The 20,496-nt window shown below is 43.8% G+C and overlaps 1 protein-coding gene across 8 annotated transcripts in view; it reads left to right on the top strand.

The window, feature by feature from the left end:
* Positions 1–20,496, top strand: part of nfixb (nuclear factor I/Xb) — a 129,982-nt gene that overhangs the window by 38,509 nt on the left and 70,977 nt on the right. For 7 of the 8 annotated variants that reach the window (XM_041062480.1, XM_041062482.1, XM_041062483.1 and 4 more), the window contains one exon: positions 343–874. In XM_041062480.1, the coding sequence (XP_040918414.1) occupies positions 343–874 (532 nt within the window). Of the gene's footprint in view, positions 1–339; positions 875–20,496 lie in introns of those variants that run through there. The other variant, XM_041062485.1, reaches the window with a different exon arrangement.

Raw genomic sequence — 20,496 nt, forward strand, 5'->3', positions numbered from 1 at the left:
TTTATATTTTATCTGAATGGTAATAATTCTGAAATACTTTTATTTTAGTTTAGAACATTTATTTAAATTGCTTTGTGGAATTTAAATATTTTAAGAAACAATCTAATTATATTTTAAATGAACATGTAATTATAATAATTTTGATAAAACTAACAACTACAATATAATTATTGTATTATAATAAAATTTATTGCAGTTTCACTACTACCCTGTTGCCTCTTTTTCACAGAAAATTGTCTAAGTATTTTCACAGCGTTATGTTAAAGATTTGCATGCTCTCTTTCAAACTAAAAGCCTTTTTTTCAGCCTCCTAACACCACATCTTTCGCTCTCTCTCATCAGGATGAATTTCATCCCTTCATTGAGGCCCTCCTCCCCCATGTCCGTGCCTTCTCGTACACCTGGTTCAACCTGCAGGCCCGCAAGCGCAAGTACTTCAAGAAGCACGAAAAGAGGATGACCAAGGACGAGGAGCGCGCGGTGAAGGACGAGCTGTTGGGTGAGAAGCCAGAGATCAAGCAGAAGTGGGCCTCGCGCCTGCTGGCCAAGCTCCGCAAGGACATCCGGCCCGAGTTCCGCGAGGACTTTGTGCTCACCATCACGGGGAAGAAGCCCCCCTGCTGCGTGCTGTCCAACCCCGACCAGAAGGGTAAGATCCGCCGCATCGACTGCCTCCGCCAGGCCGACAAGGTGTGGCGACTGGACCTGGTGATGGTCATCCTGTTCAAGGGCAGCCCCCTGGAGAGCACGGACGGGGAGCGGCTGGTCAAGTCGCCCCAGTGCTCCAACCACGGCCTGTGTGTCCAGCCGCACCACATTGGAGTGACGGTCAAGGAGCTGGACCTCTACCTGGCCTACTTCGTCCACACACCAGGTATGTGGGCAGATAGTCATCTATATGGCAAAAACACACACACACACACGCGAAGATCACCTAGTGAACTTCTTCATGTGGTCCTTTATACATACAAACACACACAGCCACACACACACAGGTCAGTGTGTGAGGTGTCACACACGCTTTGGCATGTGAATCACAGATTAGACCCTGCCCTTTACTATGTACCAAGCTGAGCCAATGCCAGGCTTCGATAAACACGGTCAGGACTGAGATAACGAGCCTGTTTTGACATTTAAAGGGACAGTCTGCGCGGTTTAATCTTAAAAAAAAAAAAAAAGAAAGAAAAAAAATGTTTTTCAGATCGACACTTCTATCTGGTTTAAAGAGATTCGGAGAATTTGACAGTCAGGCTTAAAATCTCTGTTTACCTAGAGATATGTTTGCGGTGGTACATTTGTTCAAGTATTTGTGTGCAAATTTGTCTAAATCCAAATGTGCATGTTTTCCGGTGCCATCTGTAAACAAAAGCATCTGCAAACCTGTTTATCTGTGTGTGCATGCATGTGCATACGTGTGCGCGTGTGAGGCAGTTTGTCATGTGTCTGTAATCCATGTGTATGTTATTGCGAGATTGGTGTGTATCAGTAGCAGTGTGGTGTGTGTGTCTGTGGATTCTTTGGTGTGTGTGTGTGTGTGTGTGTGTGGTGGTCTGGAGAGCGCAGTGACAGCTGGCCCAGTCCCAGATAGTTTAGGAGGCAGGGAGAGTCAGCCTGTCTGCAGCCTCAGCCTAACGCCACTCTGCACACACACACACACACACACACACACACACACTCTCAGACACACACACACACACACACACACACTCTCATGCTCACCAGTGGACACACTCAGGAGCTCTCCCTCAAAACACCCGAGCCTTTCGTTGTTTGTCTGATTGTACTGATCACACACACAGACACACACACACACACACACACACACACACACACACACACACACACACACACACACACACACACACACACACACTGTTTATAACAGCGTGGCTCTGCCTCTGTCTGTTCATGAGACGTTTTATTTTTCCATATTCGGCACACATGTTTCCTGCTGTGGCCGTGAAGTTAAAACAGAGGTGGTGAAAATACTTTAGTGTGATGTGTATACAAACCCACATGCAATCCTCTGTGAGGGCAGTGATCCACACTGTGAAATGTAATCGCTGGAATATTCACTTTGTTAGATTTAACAGAAACTCAATGGAGAAAAAAAAAAGATAATTGCTAAATTTTATTTCATACTTTTCTTTAGCAAGAGTTATTCTTTTGTGTGACTGAATAGCAATATTATATTAGTTCCAAATTAGTACAATAATATTACATTATCAACAGTGTTTTTTTATTGCTTTTGTAAGAAAAAAGAAACACTTCTCCTGACATAAAAGAAAAATATTAGATTTTGTTTTAGTCACTGGAAGGAATTAAAATTCTGTATTAAGCGTGTCGTAATTACTGGGGTATTACTGCAGTGGTCTTGGGAGAGCAGAACTGTTATTCATTACAAATAATCCACTTTCACCACGGCTCCATAAAAATGAGCAAATCAGTTTTTTTGTGGTGTGTGATTCTGTTTAGAAAAATGGAAAAAATATGTCTTTAATCCAGTGAAATTTGCAAAAGATCACAGTGGAATTGGAGGCGACGCTGTGTGTCACACTCATATTTGTAGATGCTTGAAATTTGCTCTATCCCATATTTGAAATTTAATTTATTCCAAATTAAAACCCTGCTATACTGTCCATACCTCAGACGTACTGTGATTTCCGTTTTAATTGTAGTTACAGTTTGATATATTACTATTTGTATTTACTCTTCAGTTGCCTGTTTCCATGATCCAGGTGTTTGCAGGTGGAGTCAGGTGTTAAACACTGACTGTCTGATCTCACACACACACACACACACACACACACAAATAGTTACAGACCCTTCTTCTGCCCTTCACTATTATCCTGGGCTCTCTTACCACAGACTGGCATACAGTTACAGGGCCCTAATTCTTCTCCTTGGCAGGGAGGTGCAGCGTTCCTCTGTGACAGAGTACCCCATGCCAGGCTCCTTTCAGCCCAGTGTGTAACTCTGCTTGAGTTTGTGGGGCCTCCGTGAGCGCCTCTTCCTGTTCCACAATGTGCCGTGGCGAACCGCGGCTCAGATTAGCTCCCAGCGCAGCCTGGTGCCCCTCGGAGTAAAGCCTTTTTTTTTTTTATTTTTTTTACTCTGTGCCAGAATCCAGCAGCCACTCACCCCCGTACATACACTGAACTGAGCCTGTGTCTCTCTGGTTTTGTCCATCACGTTTGGATTTCTTTTTGTACATATACGAGCAGTTTCGCACAAATGTGTTTCAGATATTGTTTCTGTTTTGTCTCAATGCTGACATGTTTGGCTGTTTTAATCCAAAAAAGTGTTGGCTCGGTCATAATTTAAATATTATACGGTTTTGTTTTTTTGCGTCTAAAAAAGTCCAGTGCATTTGCAGGCTGCGAGTCCTCTTCTGTGGGAGGGAGAATGTTTCCTATTCTGGTCGTGCTGCTTTTTCACAGCAACCTCAAACGCAGTCTGTGCAGCACCTTGCACATACGACTAGAAAGGAATGGAGAGAACATTAGGAAATAAGTAAAATAAAAAAAATAAAAAAAAGCCATCCACCTTCACAGGCTCAGATCGCTCTGTTTTCCGGGAGGCAGACTGGGGTTAACCAGAGTTTACAGAGGACAGGCAGACAGTGGCTCCATTCTAACCTTTGGGGTGGCAGCATTACAGTTTTATTCTTAGCTCCCCATTCCAGGGTGTCTGTGTCTTGCGGAAGCTATCAGTTGCCAGGCCTGATGATTGGACCGCAGCCGTGTCACCCGCCTGTCCCTGCCGCGGTGTTTCAGTTCTCTTGTCCCATTGATGTCACCGTCACCAGCTGCAGGGGTTGGGGTGGGGGGGTGCTCTGCTTTCATGCAGTGTGATTGACAGAACAGGAGACACACACACACACACACACACACTATCCCCCTCCTCTGTTTCTGCTTCCCTACAGTACAGTATGTCTCTCTGCTTTTGTCCAATTATAGACTTCGGCCCTTCCAGGCGGGGCAGTGAGAGCTGGGACAGATCAAAGCAGCTGTACTCAGATCTGCACTTCTGCTCTGCAGCTGCAAAGCAAAGGTTCCTCTACCAAAGAGAGCCTGAGCATTTTCTTTTGACAACTACCTGGCTGCACACACACACACACACACGTGCGCACAAAACACACAGTGCATGATATAATTGTTGCGGACTGATCAGAGTCAATCCTCAGGAGTGATTCATTTTCTTTTCACTGATTCTGCTGCATCTGATGATGATGATGATGATAATGGTTCAGGGATGTGGAGGAAGCGAGGGAGATAGCGAGAGCACTGGGATCGGATCACATCTTTGATCACATGTCTCTTGAAGCTGAAGTCTGGCTCACCAGTTGGGCGCTTTGGGCCTTCCTCCACCTAGAGACCCCAGATCAGGTCATGTTTTTCGAGCGACGTGTTCCATATTTGTCAGTCTGACGAAGCCGCACAGTTCCAGCATTAGTCATGTTTGGAGCCCGAGCTGCCTCATACGGCTTTCATTACTTGTGCTGTTATGATAAAAAGATGTTTCTGAGAGCGCAGCCTCCATATTTGTTCTCTGCGCTGGAGACAGACGGACCAGAGAGGTGCCTGGGCCAGGTCCGAAAGCCAACTGTGTGTGTGTGTGTGTGTGTGTGTGTGTGTGTGTGTGTGTGTGTGTGTGTGTGTGTGTGTGTGTGTGTGTGATGTCAGATTACACCATATCTCAGCGCTGCTATGGTGCGGCTGTGAACCTAAGACGTTCATTTACCCATCATTGTGTCTCTGTGCATAGTCCCGACGTTACTAACGGCCAAGAGAACATCTTTTAATAGAGACGAACAAAGAGAGGGATCGACAGGGAGACAGACGGCCAGACTGAGAGACTTAACGCCTTCACGTCACACTAATCCATCAAACACATCTTATCAGCTTTGCCCAATATCCTGAGCTTCAAAAGGAGGTAACGCTATCAGATGCAGTTACATAATGAAGAAGAGACCAAACAGGACAGAGTGAGATTTGTGGGTTTTTTTTTTTTTTCCACACCAAGATATATGTGTGTGTGATGGTTGGTGAGGCTATACAACGCAGCACTGTTTTAGGAGAATATGTGTGTAAGAGCAGATGATCATACCAGCAGTAAGACTTCTCTACAGTCGGGTTAGGTTGTCCTGTCATTTGCTGAGTGTTTGCAGAAGAAGAGAAGAGAGAATCATAATGATTAAAAGAGAAAAAAAAAAAATCACAGTCAGTCACAGTCAGTCTCTTCTTTTCCTTGGCTGAGTGTGTCTGTGCAGAGCAGAGATTTCTGGACGGAGAGCAGAATTGTTCTCCAGTATTCTGGCACTGGTCCGTAATCCGGGCCGACAGAGAAATAGAGAGTGTCGGCGCCGAGGGAGCCACATTCATCTGGTGTGAAAAACACTGCTGGTCCGACACTTTCAACGGAAACTTTCTTACTCTTTGTTGTCATTTGAAATAATGTGCCCCATAAAGTTTGAGCTTCGGCGAGCCCCTCTCATGACGGGACAGCGTCTGTGACACTGTGGTGTTTTAATATGCAGCGAGGCACAGGGGCCTCCAACGGCCCCGGTTTGGCCCATTTTCAGAGCCCCCAGTTTTTCCAGTTGCTTTTTTTTTTTTTTGCGCCGTGTGTGTGCGTGTGTGTCGTAGAAGGAGGGAAAGAGAAAAGAAGAGTGGTGTGTGCGGAGTGTAAGGAATTGCTGGTAAACAGATGATCGGGTTTCCAAATAAATCGGTGAAAAGACGCAGACTGTTACACTGACACTCGGGCCGATCTTCTGACCTCCTTCCGCCGACCCCTTGCAACTTTCCACCGCTCTATAGGTCCGACCGCTGAGAGGCTCTATGGGTTTGGTAGCAGGCCAACCTGCTTCATATTCACTGTAATTATCCAGTTTAGTGAATAATACTGGAAAAGATACACAAAAGACTGAGTGTATGATTGAATTAAGTCTAATTTTGAAACAAAGGGCAGGTCTTAGCTTTACAAATAGAAAAATTCCTTGTACCAGAAAGTGCCTATTGTGGGCAACACGGATTAGCTTTATTTCCTAATTTCACTGTACAGTGATTTTTAATTATTTGTGTAATTAAGGTTAATAAATAAATGTTATGGTGTCTCTTCTAGCAGTTCAGCTCCACCCTGTTCACATTTTTATTCTGCTGCAGGTTTTTCTGACAGAAATATATTTCTCCAGAAATTAGATTACTTACAATATGCAGAAAATATGCATAAAAACGCCAATGAATATAGTAAACACATGCAATGAAATTCAGCCTTACGTTTTTTTTTTTAAGCTATTGAGCAGTTGCTGTATTTATTTTACTATATTCCTGAATAGATTTTTCTCCTTTTTCCAAAGAACAAAACACCGAGAACACAAAATGCACGCACATTTTCCCTCTCGTTTCTTTGTGTATTATCTTTGGGCTCCAACACTGTCTCGTTTCGGTGTGAGAATCTGCATGACCAGTCCTCTCTTTCTCTGTACAGGCGCCAGGCCTGAAATCTGTCTGTCCCCTAAAAACATACGTATCCCCGCACAGGAGGGGCAGCTTGGCTTCTCAACTGCCTGAGCCGAGGGGCAAAGAGCAGGAGGAGAGGAGAGGAGAGGAGAGGTGAAGACAGTAGAGGAGTAGAAAGCAGAGGAGAGGAGAGTGTCTTTTCTGGGCCGGTTCCCAGGAGCCAGATTCTGATCAGTTCGCCTCGCGCCTCGTTCCCTCGGTCCAGTGGAGCAGAGCACGGGGGAGACTGCCCTGTAATTGGGACAGCTCTTTCCATACGGAAAACGGGACCAGAACACCGCGATGCCGCCGTGCGCAGATCCCCCTTCTCTGTGTGGATTTTTATTTAAAACCATCCCAAACCTCAGAAACGAGCAAATACATACAAACGGAATCCTCTTGCATAAAATAACCCAAAATAAAATCCCTTGAAATGAACACTACTAATGAATAAATGAATAAATATCTCCCTTTCATTTTCTCTCTGCCGTATTTAGTCTCTCATTTAATGCTAATAAATGTCAGTCATTGCTGTTAGGATGATATTGAGCGCTGATATAAAGTAAAAAGAAAAGCGTAGAATAAAGATGATGCAAAATGCCATGCTGAAAACAAAGAGAGAGGGAGGGCAGATATTCAGGCTAGTGGGGCTGGTTGGCAGCATTTGGCACCCAAAGCTGCAGCTCTGTTTAGAAGGTGCCAGCTTTTCAAACCGACACACAGTCTCTGCCAACTTCTCTCCTTCTGATCCTTTTCTTTCTCTCTCATTTTAACATTTTTCCCCCCATATCCTTGTTTTCGCTTAACACTTCTTCCCCTCTGCACGTCCCCTTACGCTCCTACCACCTCTCCTATGGATGCTTTCTCACAGCGGGTTGCCAGGAAAAGCGAGCTTCACTAAATTTAAACTTGGGTCCTATTTTGTGGGGACGTCGGCTCGCGTTGAATAAAATGGCTATCATATTACCAGATGTGTTCTTTTTTCTTTTTTTTTTTTCTTCCTCCAAAATATTTTCCATTTTAGCAGAGCGAATATTGTTACTCGGTGTGATGGTGCTGCTATGGATTCAGGTCCAAAACAAAATGGAGGATAAAATGCTGCTCCTCTCCAATCAGAGCAGAGAATGATTCCACATGTGGGGGGAAAAAAAAGGAAAAAAAAAAAACAAACACTGGCAAATCAATCATCCTGTATGATTTCTGCCTTTCGGTGAATATGGTTTTTGTGACTTTTGCTAAATGTCTTCATGGATATCTTCATAGGCAGAGCAGGAGACGGTAGTCTGGATCAAAGACTAATGGGCTTAGAGGAATTGAAGAACATGTCTTGTACATCTTTCAGGACAGAGACCTGGGGGCCCTTTGGGGACAAGAACGTGGTGCTGTGAGTGATGGGAGACAGCATTAAACACTGGGTGTGGGGGTGGATGGAATTACTCAATAATGATCAGAAAATTAGAGCCATTATTGAGGGAGAGTAAACAGGCCTCTCTAAGTGTGAAAGGCCCCTATTCAGCCAGGACCAGGAGCAGGACTCCTTTCTTCCTTTCATGGATCCACCCATGGCCTTGAGAGCCCCGCTTTTGTTCCCTGAAATAACAGAGTGAATATATGAGGTCGCAGGGGTGGGGGTCCTGTTCCCACTGCTGAGCACAGTATGGAATAAAGCTACTGACTGTAAGGTACACTCCATATTAATCCGACCTTTATCTTTGCATTATTATTTTGTGTTTATTTCAGAGGCAGATTTAGCTTTTCACGCTCTGCGTCCTTGCAGTTTGGAATCTGACTAACTTGTCCTAATTAACTTCTCTGTCTGATGTTGTTGGATATGTCTGTGTCACGGAGTTCAGAAATTCTGGCAAGTGTTTTCGTGCCTCTGTAAGTGCACCTGAGTGTCTCTTCTCTATTATCGTCACTTAAAAACGCAACTTCTGCATCCTGAGAGTCGACAGTCAGGGGAGGGCGGGGGTAAACTAGGCGCTAATGCGACTACTTCCGTGTTTGTCAGCGCAAATGTTCTAATTAATGGGAAATGGATAAATAAATAAACTCGCCATGTCTCTGAGCAGCTGAACGGCAAATGCGGCGCTTAGATAGGGACAAAGAAATGAAGAGAGGGATTTACACTTTGAACAAGCCATTGGAGAGAAGAAAGGAGACTGTGTTTTGTGCTTCTCTTTTTTTTTTTTCCCCCCTCACATCACTTCTCAGCACTGTAGTTTGCAGCTCTGCTCTCAGATTAAAAAGATTGGACAATATAATGCTGTTTTCTGTAGCTATTTAACGATGACTACAGTTTAGTCTTTTATGTGGGTCCAGAATTTCATAGTTAGCATTGCTGATTCATAAAATATGAGCAATTTTTCATACCACTTTCGCCTATCGAATTTGGACTTTTTCAGCAACATGCCTTCACTTATCTCGATCTCATATTTCTTTTTAATAGTTCATCCATCTTCATTCAGGTCTCTCTACTTCTTACTTCCTCTGAAGACACTCTCCAGGGCCGGGCTCCGTCCAGCTCCGGGCTCCCGCTCAAAAAAAATCACCAAATCACCTGACGCGTTCGCTCACTTTCTCCGTCTGTTTGCTTTTCATATGGACAGCCAGCTCCATTTCACAGGCATAATTTTGAATGGTAACATTCTCATAATACCCGTCAACTGTCAGCGCTCAACTCTCTCGTCTATAATTTCAGACTCATTTGAATTCTTATTGGCAGCTTCAGTGCATAAATTTCATAGAAGATAGGAAAACAACACAGTTTTTTCCTCCCTCCCTGGTGAGCAATGGAAATATGAGGAAGATTAGGGTGAAAGAAGTTTATGAAATGACAGTGTTTGTTTGGATTTACTTATCAGAATAACACATGTCCAATATTACATTTTACTTTTATACATTTTATGTATCTGTGGCCTGAAAAAAAAAACAAAAAAAAAGTCCTGCGTGTCAACTTACACCTCATACAAAACCCACTGAGGTATCATGCTCCTGTGTGTAAATGGTCTTACTGTATCAGCGCATTAGATAACTGTCCAGAAAGGCCAGTGAATAGAGTTGCCATGGCCACGTAGCTTTCTTTTCTTTTTTTTTTCTTTTTTTTTTGTCTCAGTGTACCTTTCCTGGGTGATATCCAAGGAGTGTCAGCGACTGGCCTGGTTGGCACGGTGAGTGGCCATGCAGTGCTGGGCCGTTTCCGTGGCACTCCGGCCCACTGTGTGGGCAACCAGAGCGCAGATCTCTGCCAGAGGAATCCACTCAGATCACTTTCACTCTATAGAGGGCATCCCCACACTCATGCAAATGGATAAGCAGATACCTATATACTGTACAGCAGAGCGGGGACTGTGCATAAGCAGAGGAACATCATGTGTGGGTAACTGCTACATACTTATGTCAGGATTAGTGTCAGAATGTGATTTTTGGATTTAAAGAAATAAATCATATTCCTTTGACAAATAGAAGGATATTAGATTTTCTTGGCATTGTGATGTTCTATTTCTGGATATATAAAACACTTGTCACTGGATGTGGACCAAGTGAGACATATGAAAATGTCAAACTGTAATTTTAGAGCAGATTTTTCTCTTAATGTTATTCACACATTTTGTTCGGCTTAGTTCAGTCCAGGGGGGTTACACATGAGTTTTATCCTCTAAGAAGCTCCCAGTACCCTTTGAGATGGCAGCTCAGATATAGTTCATAATTAAAATAGAATCACTGCCTCGCGGCTGTAGCCCTCTGCCAACCAATTAAGCTGCAGTTTACACCCATGTCTTACCTTCTCACTGTTTGGCGTCCCATAGCCCACCTTATTATTATTTCCTGGCCTTATTAATACCCAGGATAGTAGAAAAGTATTGACGTGGCAGCTCTTTCTTCTGTCTCAGTTTTTACATTTGATGAAGGTGACAAAATTCAGACATGACCAAGGCATTTTTACTCCATATAAGGCACCAAATAACTATTTCATATTTTATGTTATGTGAACTATGCATAGTTACTTTTTTATACTTTTCATAGATACTTTTGTTTGCTAGAAAGTCACTGCCAGACAAAGAAGTGTGTAACATATTATCCTACACAGTGATTTGGGATTTGTGAGGAAAGTGCTGCGTAAAAACAGCAGCCGTGACCATAAACAATATGGAAACCCATTCTATTTAACCATGTTTTACAGTTGTGGTCTCTGAGAGCCCAAACAGAAGTAATATGTCATTTTCTGTAGCAGATCTCTGCAACACGTCATGCGTTCAAAATCATTTCTAAGCAGTTAAAGTATGATCATCTTTGTTTCTTTTACATCATTATCTGTTGCTGCTCCACCCCTGCATCCACCTGTGGCCTCTCCATGAAGGAGAGCAGGGAGCTGTTATCATTACTCACCGATGTCTTTCTGTACAGTCTTAGCCTAGACCCCAAACATTAACTACAGTTAAATATCATCTGTATTCACATATGAATACAAGTGGTGCATGTGAGCTGTCCAGCTGAATTGTTGACATGAGCCTCCATCTCTTCCCCTTTCATTTTTCAAATGCAGTCTGCTTTTCCTCTTTAAAGATTAAACCTACATCCCCAGTGGCTTTCTTTAACTCCATAGGAGTTAAGTGTGTGAAGTATGTTTTTAGGTGTTGTTGTTTGTCGTATGTACTCTATGAGAGAGTGTGCGCGTGCTCATGTGCGGCATCGAAGCAGGCTGAGCGACAACAAACGCTGGCTGCAGCAGAGCATAAGAGTGTCCTCGCTGCACTCACCCAGCACCTGAACCCCCCCCCCCCCACACACACACACACACACACTTCAACACCTGAGGCCTGCGGACCTTGTATGTAACACACAAAGAGAAGCTAACACATTTGCAAGCAAACATGCACACATACAGTATGACCCAGCTGTCCTGTGGCAGACGTGGGACCTGGGATTAGACTGTGGGGTGCGCTGGGCTCGGAGAGGAGGTAAACCAGGCCCCAACTGGGTCCCCAGCACTGGTGCTTGACTGGGAGCAGTCTGTCACTGCAAAATGGAACAGTTTTAAAATGTTTTTTACTTGTGAAACTTCATCAAAATCCTCTTCCTCTCAGAAATGATCTGAAAATGGGGCGTTTGTGGACAGTGAATATTACAATTACACGTATTAGTGGGTGTTTTCTCTCTCTCTCTCTCTTTCTGGTATCCCTCTAGCAGCAGCAGCAATGGAGCCGATCTACTCTGTTATTTGCCCTTTGTGCGGTAACGTTTGATTGGTGTATTATTAGACGCAGACCACCCTGCTCCTGAGCCCTACTTGAGTTTCCATTCTTCTGCTGCTCAGCTTTAATGCGGGGCTCTCCTCCAGCAACCCAAACATACAGGGGAGCGCACACAGAGAATTAACCTAAAGACAGAAAAAGAAGAGCGGAGCGAGGCTCAGTCCCTCCAAGCGTGTTCTGCTTCAGTGGAATGGTGATAGAGAAGGTAATTCAAGCCTCAGTGTTTATTTTAAGAGCTGATGATCTAGAGATGGCCATTAAAAGCAGTGGGCAAACAATTTAAGAGCAGTAAATCTGAATGGAGGATAGGAGTGGGTGTGGGAGGACGGGGGAGAGAGAAGGAGGGGGGATAGGGGTTTTTTCTGCCACTCTCTAGGTCCCACTCTTTCTCCATGCAGAAAAAAAAATACTTGAGATGACAGTGAATTAGAGCAATCTGGCCTTCATTCTGCGGTTAGATTTTTATCTGCGGTTTTGGCCCTAAGAGCATCTCAGATCCCTACTTTCTTTTTTTTTTTCCCTCTCTGCCTGCTCTTTTATTTTTGTTTCTGTTCTCTTCATCTGGGCTTACTTTCCCCTCTGGCCTGGCTGTAAAAGTGACCCGAACGAGATACCATTCACACCAAAAGACATCGGGAATGGTCCCATTATCCCCACTGCCTCGATCCGGGGTCGTTTTCCTCCACCAGGACCTAAACACACAGGCTAATGTGATTACTGCTAGGCCAAGTTTTCTGCTTTTGATACATGTTTAATTTTTTTTTTTCCCTCCATCTGATGAACTGAAAGATTTTGTCTTTGGGCATAGATTCAAACTACACAATCCTGGCAGCTACATAGGGAAATCCTTACGATAAGAGCCACGGTTATCCCAGTAAACTAAAGATGGCTTACACAGAGAGCTGCTGTTTCACGGCCTCCCACCAAACTCCAGTGCCAGTACGCATAAAATCTTCTAAGAATATACCATTCGAGTGTTTACCCTGCACAACCAATGTCACATTCAATATACCAGCTTCGGTTTTAGATACAAAACAGCCTTCAGTTAGACTTTGAACAGACTCATGCATGCCACACCAGCTACTGTACATCAGTCATACCCAACCAGAGGGTTTGCTTGTACCCCAGGGAACACTTCACTCTACCCAAGAAATAAAAAAAAAAAAATAAATAAAAGTTACGACTTGAATTAAAAAAAAATGACATGCACCCATTGAGACAGCAGTTAACACCTGAGCACCCTGTGTTGAGAGTGCATGGATAGTAGTTTTCGAGGAAGCAGAGAAGTTGAAATAGTAACGGATAAACAGACCACTAAAAGAAATGGGCAGGCAGTTCAAGTCTCACTGAAGTTAAAGGAGAGATGTTTGAAAGAATGAGCTAAAAGTGATGGATAAATGATCAATAGCTGAATGTAATGGATAAATGGTTGAAATAAATGGTGGTGTTGATGAAGGAGTATTTAATTTCATCTGACAGGGCTGTGGGGTAATTCTAACACAATAGGTTGGGAACCACCGCTGTACATCATTATCTCCTTGCCAAATAGTTTGCTGTAACTGCTGATTGATGTTGATCGAGGCTGTCGTTTTGGCACTGTAACATTTTCTTTTCTTTCTTTTTTTTTTTTTTTTTGAGTCACATTTTTTCACTGTGCTTTGCTGAAGCCGTTGTCCCAGCGAGACACATCTGATATGTTACCCAAAACCCAACTTAGAAAAAAAATTGTGGTCCCCCCCCTGCCTTCCAGACTCTTGCCCGTCTCCTTTTCACTGGGCTTTAGATGTGTGATGAAGTAATCCCGACATATTTTATATCCTAATGCAAAACAAATAGAGCCAAATTACACACATTCTTCCCCCCAAAACTGATTCGTGGAAGTTGTTAACCAAATAAAGCTCCCTTTTCTCTTTCTATTTTTCCATCTCACTTGTGCTCTCAGTGGATCTGTCCTGGCTAGAACTCTTAACTGAAATAGCCTCAAGCACAGAGCCTCTTTTGTGGTCAGGCTTCTTTTTTTTTTTCTACAAGGTGTTTGTGAAAAAGAACAGGATTTTCCCTCCTTGGGCTCAGGTCCCTCCATCGCTGTTTATCACACACAGGGGTGAAACTTTTCTGATTTTATTTTGGAAACGCTCAGGTTTTGCTTGGAAAATATCTCAACCATTCCTTGGCTTATTTTGGTATAAGATCCTGGTCTTTTGTTTTTATGTAGCTGAACCTTTTTGCCTGAACACACATGGCAGCTGCTTCAGGAGTCTCTGTGGCATTTGGCGTGAGGGCATCTGTTCCAATTCCAATTCCAATCTCTGGCCTGTCTATGTGGGTTGCTTCAGCTAGCATGTTAGCCTAATGCTCTATCATGACGATACTATGGACAGGGAGGTGAAATAATTAGCAATTGTGTTCAAGGATGAAAGTCTAACTCAATGTTAACTGTTTCACAGTGGACCACACAAGTTTGAAAGCTGCTGTTGGGCTTCTCTCTATATGCAGAAACTTTGGGGCATGTCAAAGTTCTGGCTCCACCCCAGTGATCAGTGATATCACAGCTGATGTTTGCCTGTAGGGAATGATGGAAAACACCTGCTGTGACTGCAGTTTTGCGTTAAAGTGAAACTAAGTCATTTTTGAAAGAAGAAGAAAAACACCCCACAGTATTTCCAGTTACTGACAGAAAGTTGAATTCATGTACATTTGAAAGCACCATCTCGCTTGAAGAGATGCTAGTTAGAGAAGTGGTCCCCCAACCTGTGGCTCAGGGTCCCCAGAAACCTGGGGGGCCAACAGCTGACATGATGAACAGTAAAGCACGTGTACCTACATGGCCTGAGTGAATGGAGAGTGTAGTACAGTCTAAATTAAAGGCTGCATGTGTACACTCTGTGCCTGTCGAGTGTTGCTTTGTGGTAGGTATAATGTACTGTGCATGTGTCTATGCTGAGAATAATATTACTCGGTTAACTGAGCCATTTTTTAAGCACTGACAGAAGGGTGTACACGCGTCGCACACAAACACACACAGACATACACACTCCCTCGCTCCGACGGACATGTGTTCTGCACAGCCTGTCATTACAGAAGCCTTGATGTGGTCACTGGGTGGCACTGAGGCCTCTTATTATTGTCGTTTTATGAAAACTTTCACTCTCTTGCTCAACAGTGCCCCCTGCGTCCCCGCTTCTCTCTCCCTGTCCCTCGTTTGTTCCGTGTTCTTGCCTCTGTCCCTCCTTCTTTCCATTCCATCCCTCCTCCCTCAAGTCTCCCACCTCGTCCAAACCCACATCCATTTCTCTCGCTGTTGCAATGGGATGCTGTTTGTTTTTAGTGTGTAAACCATCCTGACACACGTCCCCAGGGCGAATGGCGGATATAGGAGTCGGTGGGGTGGTGGGGGTGTTGGGGGGGTGGTGCAGCACACGGTTAGGTATGAAATGGGAGATGGAGCAGGTCCAGGCGTTGTTCCCAGCTTTGTCGATTGTGGTTGACAGTTATTGTTTTTGGTTTTTGAATAATAGGGTTGGTAACTGCAGGGTGACATCCCTCCATGACCCGCTGATGAGTGTGCTCTGTGAATGTTTATATGTCGAGGCCTGTGTTGCAACATGTAAATTCAGAAAGACTTGTTTAACCAGGGGCTGGCCTGACATTTGCTAGAACGCTCTCCTCTTTGCCTTCACTCCTCCACCTCTCCACCTCTCCACCTGTCACACTTCTGTTTTGCTTTGAGGATTTATGACATTGTGATTTGTTTATCGTAAGCCATAATTTATTATTCTACTGAAGCTGAATAAACCGGACCGATTGAATAGCCAGCTCCCGTTCTCAGGCGAGGGACTACAGTATAGGGGTGACTGGGTTCATGCTGCTATTACAGAGACCTCTCTGTTGGACTGACACTGTAGCATATACATCGGAGACTGTTAAAAAATATTAACCTTGTGTTTATGGGAACTCATGAGATGCTGATTTAAGGTGACAGTGTCAGATAATTGAATAAAAGAACCCGAGTGGGGAGAATTATGTACAAGGAGACTGAGGTTGCGAGTGTGTTTTTGCACACTCAGGCACCCACACACACACACACACACACACATGCAGAATGCTTTGCATATCTGTGCCTTAATTAACGAGGTCTCTGGGAGTTTAAGCCCTGCGACAGTGTTGAGTAAATGAGTGAAGCGAGTCGCCTCAGGACAGCAACAGGTAAATCCTGTTTAGATCATCCCCAAGGCACTACTTGTTTCTTAATTTGGCTGTGAACACTCCTCCCCCCCTTCTCTCACCCTAATCACCTCTGCACCTCCTTTTAATCTTGTGCACATATCATCTCCTCATTTCCTCCATTCTTTGTCCTCTTATTGCTCACCTTAAACTGCTTATCACACACACGGTTTGCTGCATCGTGGCGACGAATGTGGAGCAGTAGGGCAAGGTGACACTGACACTGTTATGCCAACATACAGTGACAGAATCTGCTTGTATAGTCAGTGAACTGTGCACAGGCGTTGGGCAGGGTGTCACATTTGGTTAGAAGTAAATAAACCGATAAATACGATCTATGCTCAGATTTGGGTGCAGCTGGAGTGAGATGGAATCACACTGTTCCCCTTCCTCTGACCAGGGAGTTAGCATGAGTCTGTAATTAGCACCTCTAACTTTGTTAGCTCCTAACCTCATTTGCTTTGAAAGCCCCATGACTAGCCCTGCTAACAATGCGTTAGAGCAAAAAAGATACAGCACACATGGGTCATCGCAGACTCAGTGACACATAGTAGCCTGCTGCCCCTGACTTACTGTTCCACTTGGAGCACCAGTGGGGAATTTCAACACACTGCTTCCATCTTCAGTTCTGCACTGTGCAGGCGTTGATAACTGTAACTGTGAACCTTATTTTGATGTGCTCTCATTCTCTCAGATATTTGATCATAACTGTGGAACTGAATGATTTATGTTATTTGCTGATATTAAGAAAAGCAGGTGATCCTCAGTAGCTGTAGTTCAATGCCAGATTTTCAGGAATAATGTCACAACTTCTTTGCTTCTATTTCCACTTCTGTTCCAAAGATGACATTTTCTATACGCCAGTCTATAGCAGACTTTCCTCGACTTTCTTAGGAAAAAGTGACGTCAATGATCATTTCAGAAAATTTACAGGGATCATCAAGTCATATTTCAGAGTAAAAGTTGCCGTGGCAGCTCCAGCGTAGACAGTATTTTTCATTACATGTGCGTTTAGAAAGCAGCCAAGCACCAACAGAATTTCAGAGTTCCTTCCTGATCCATCTGTGCTCCTGGTGTGGGTATAACTTACAGTAGTGTGGAGAGTCTCCTGAGGTCAGGGAGCTGAAAATCACAAAGACATGTGGAATGCTGAAAGTTGGCCAACACAAACAGGCAGGCCTGGCTCTCCATCCGTGCAGAGCTCAACAACCACCAGCTAGCCTGCTGCCATCCTCTAGCTATAGGTCCAGAAGCAACCGAAAGCTTCATTCATGTCTAGAAGACACAGAACAACACGGCAGCCCACAGAGAGGTCGAAAGCTGCCAACAATCTAAGAGTGCAAAACCAAAACAATGAGCTAAATATGGCTAAAATCTGTGTAGAGCTGCATTAGGTTGGTGTTTCTTCATTGTGTTGTTTTTTTCCCATATGATTTTTTTTCTGTTTATTTTTTACTGTTTGTATTTTTATGTTTACATCTTTATGTTGACACGGAAACAATAATGAATGTCCAGTTTGCTGCTAAGCTAGGCCAGTTACCTTTTAGTAGAACTGCTTTTCCCCATATTTAGGTTTTAGTAATCATGTGGAACAAACTGAACTGCCAACATGTCAGTTCATTAAAAGGGCTATTTATCCATCTTACAGGGGAAACAGTTTAGCTTTAACTGCCTTTCACTGAATGCAGTCAGTCCCATCTTTGCGGTGTTGTGCTGACTAATACAAACTGCAAACTGATGACAGGCCGCAGCATCAGAAGTGTTGCGGTAATAAGTGGGACATAAATTATTGCAGTCACATGACTGGCTGATGAACGGATGGCTCATTGTGAGCGGTGACTACTGAAAACATGAGCTGAGTTGGGTGTTAGGTTGTCTTCCATGTGGCCAGTCGCCTGATTTGTGTGTTGTCTGCATACACGACAAATAAAAGGAAACCAAACAAAACATTTTAAGGTTTAGTTTACAAGATTGTTTGATGAAAGCTACATGCTACACCTTCGCCTTTGCCCACAAAATCCAGAGGTTTGTGCTCTGAAACAAAAACAGACTTCACAAGGAGCTGACTGGGTTTTCTTCCCCCATTTTCTAATCAAAACCATTATAAGCTTCACAGAGGGACGATCCATGAGGCTCAGTTTCTCTCCCCGGCACACATCCATAACAATAGGGCATTTTGGTCCAGCAGAACTCAGTTGGCTGCATCAAAATGAAGGGAGCAGTTAGGGTTTCGCTTACAGAGTCAGGGAAACGGGGGAGAGAGAGAGAGAGCGAGAGAGAGAGGCAAAAAGAGAAAACAAACACACAGGGATTGTTGAATTATGGGTAAAGACAGCTGAGGCTAACCAGGTTTGGTTTCCACGGTGCAGTGGGGGGCTTATTGAAAAACAAAAAGTCTATGACTCAGTCTTGCTCTCAAGGAGACTCTCAGGCTGTAGACTTTCTCTCCGCAGAAATTCAACAAAAACACATGCAGTTGAATATAAAGGAGAACACCTTCAAAAACATAAAACCCCAGGGTTCAATATGGTCACGAAAATGTTCCACGTATCCTCACTGTTAATGCCAAAAAAGGAGGGGGGGGGGGGGGGGTTGGTGGAGGAATGGAGGGAGGGAAGAGTGAACGAGAGGAGGGATCTGTCTTCACATTTGCTATCAATTTAGGGCACTGAAAATAAGCACCAGGTTTCACTGGAGCCGAGTAGAACACCAGGAATGTTTTTCTATATAAAACCAAGGGAGGGAGAAATCAAGAGAAATGGGGCTGGGAAGAGAGAGAGAAAAAGAGAGATATAAGGTTAAGAAAAGGGGTAAAAAAAAAAAAAGAGAGAGACAAAGCAAAAAAAAGGCAGTAGAAGAGGATTGCTGTTTGACAATAGCACCTTGAATCCAGATGTTTGCGGTTGTTTGACAGCTCATGGGCTAAAAGTGAAGCAGTTTGTGAGTCATGGTGACCTGTATGACCCTGTTGTGAAGGACAGGTAGACAATTTATAATTGAACCTTGGAGTGGATGTATTAATCTGTCAGTGTGTTTGGAATGTGATTACAGGGATGAAGGGTGTAAGATCACACACACACACACGGATGCTGATTTCTACAAACGCCTACAAATGTACATGTTTGTGCACATCTGTGGACGAACAGTAATCCCCCACATACAGACGTCAAGGCATGTTTCTTTTTTTTAAACTTGCTCCGCACACTTGCAGGTCCATTTGTGTGTGGGACGGTGTCAGTGGGTTTGGTGGACACCAGAGACTCCCCGAGGGCCCTGACTAGGCACAACGGATGAAGGAAGTTAACTTTTGAGAAGATAATCAATAGTTCTAAATTTGAGCAGCAACATGCCCCCCTTTTGTGCTTGTGACACAGTTCAAACAGATGTAGCCAGTGCTGATGTTCCACTTTTCATTTGCTTTCTGCATCGTTTGCTTCATCAGCAAGAGGTTCAGAAAATCCTGTAGTTCAGTGACTTCCTCTGTGGATACAAGTGGATCAGATGACCGGAGGAACGTTGAATGATTGTGGACTATCTCAGATAATCTGAAAACCAAAAATTAGGATTTGATTAAAAGCAAGTATCTATTTAGTATATTGATATTATACTATGTTGATTTCAACTGTAATAATACCACTTTTACAAAATGAATAGTGCCAAATAACCACAAGTTCAGATGAACACATCTGTAATGTGACAAGTGGTTTGTTAATGAAGGGGTCCTCGAGTCTCGCTGGCAGACTGTGGGGGTACGTCAGGCAAAAAAAGTTTGGGAACCACTGCTCTAGTTTGCTAATGTTGGATACTTAAGGTTTGGAGAACTCTACAGAGGCAGATTAATATACATTTAGTTAGAAGTTTGTATACATGAGGTTGTGGGATACAGTGGTCGTCTTTCACAGAGAGCTGGACTCCGGCGACAGTCTTAAGTCGAGTGGTTGACCCTCGAACAAAGCTCCTTCACCCGGCTCTTCCCACCAACAAAGTGCTGCTCTTATGCTGATAGAAACAGTTGAAAAAGACTCAGAGTAGAAACAAGGAGGGAGTTAAAGAGAAAGAAAGCGAGAGGGGAGAAAAGGGGGGTAAGAGACAGACCAGATGTGTCTTTTGTTTAGATTTGAACGAAGCGGAAAGGAAGGGTGTAGGAGTTAGGAGGCGAGCTTGCAAGGAAAAGAAAGAGAGAGGGAAAGGCAAGTGGGAGTGAGTGGATTTTTTTTTTTTTTGTGGGGTGGACTGTAATGAAACTAAAGCATTCATAGCCGAGCGCTTGTATGTGGAGAGAGGGGGCTGCTCCATACAGTATGTGATTACCTACCAGCAAAACCACATTCATTATACTAATTGCTACAATGGTCCCGGCGGTTGGGGGCTGAAAAGGGGGCGACAGCGAGAGGGGCTGCATTGTTAACATTTGTTAGGCTCATTGACTCCAGAATTCATGGTGTCTGTCATTATAGGTCGCTGGGATATTCTCCAGGGCCTGTATTTATGGAGAAACTGATAATCTGGAGGTC

This window comes from Toxotes jaculatrix, chromosome 18, assembly GCF_017976425.1.
Source record: "Toxotes jaculatrix isolate fToxJac2 chromosome 18, fToxJac2.pri, whole genome shotgun sequence".
NCBI classification, from domain to species: Eukaryota; Metazoa; Chordata; class Actinopteri; family Toxotidae; genus Toxotes; species Toxotes jaculatrix.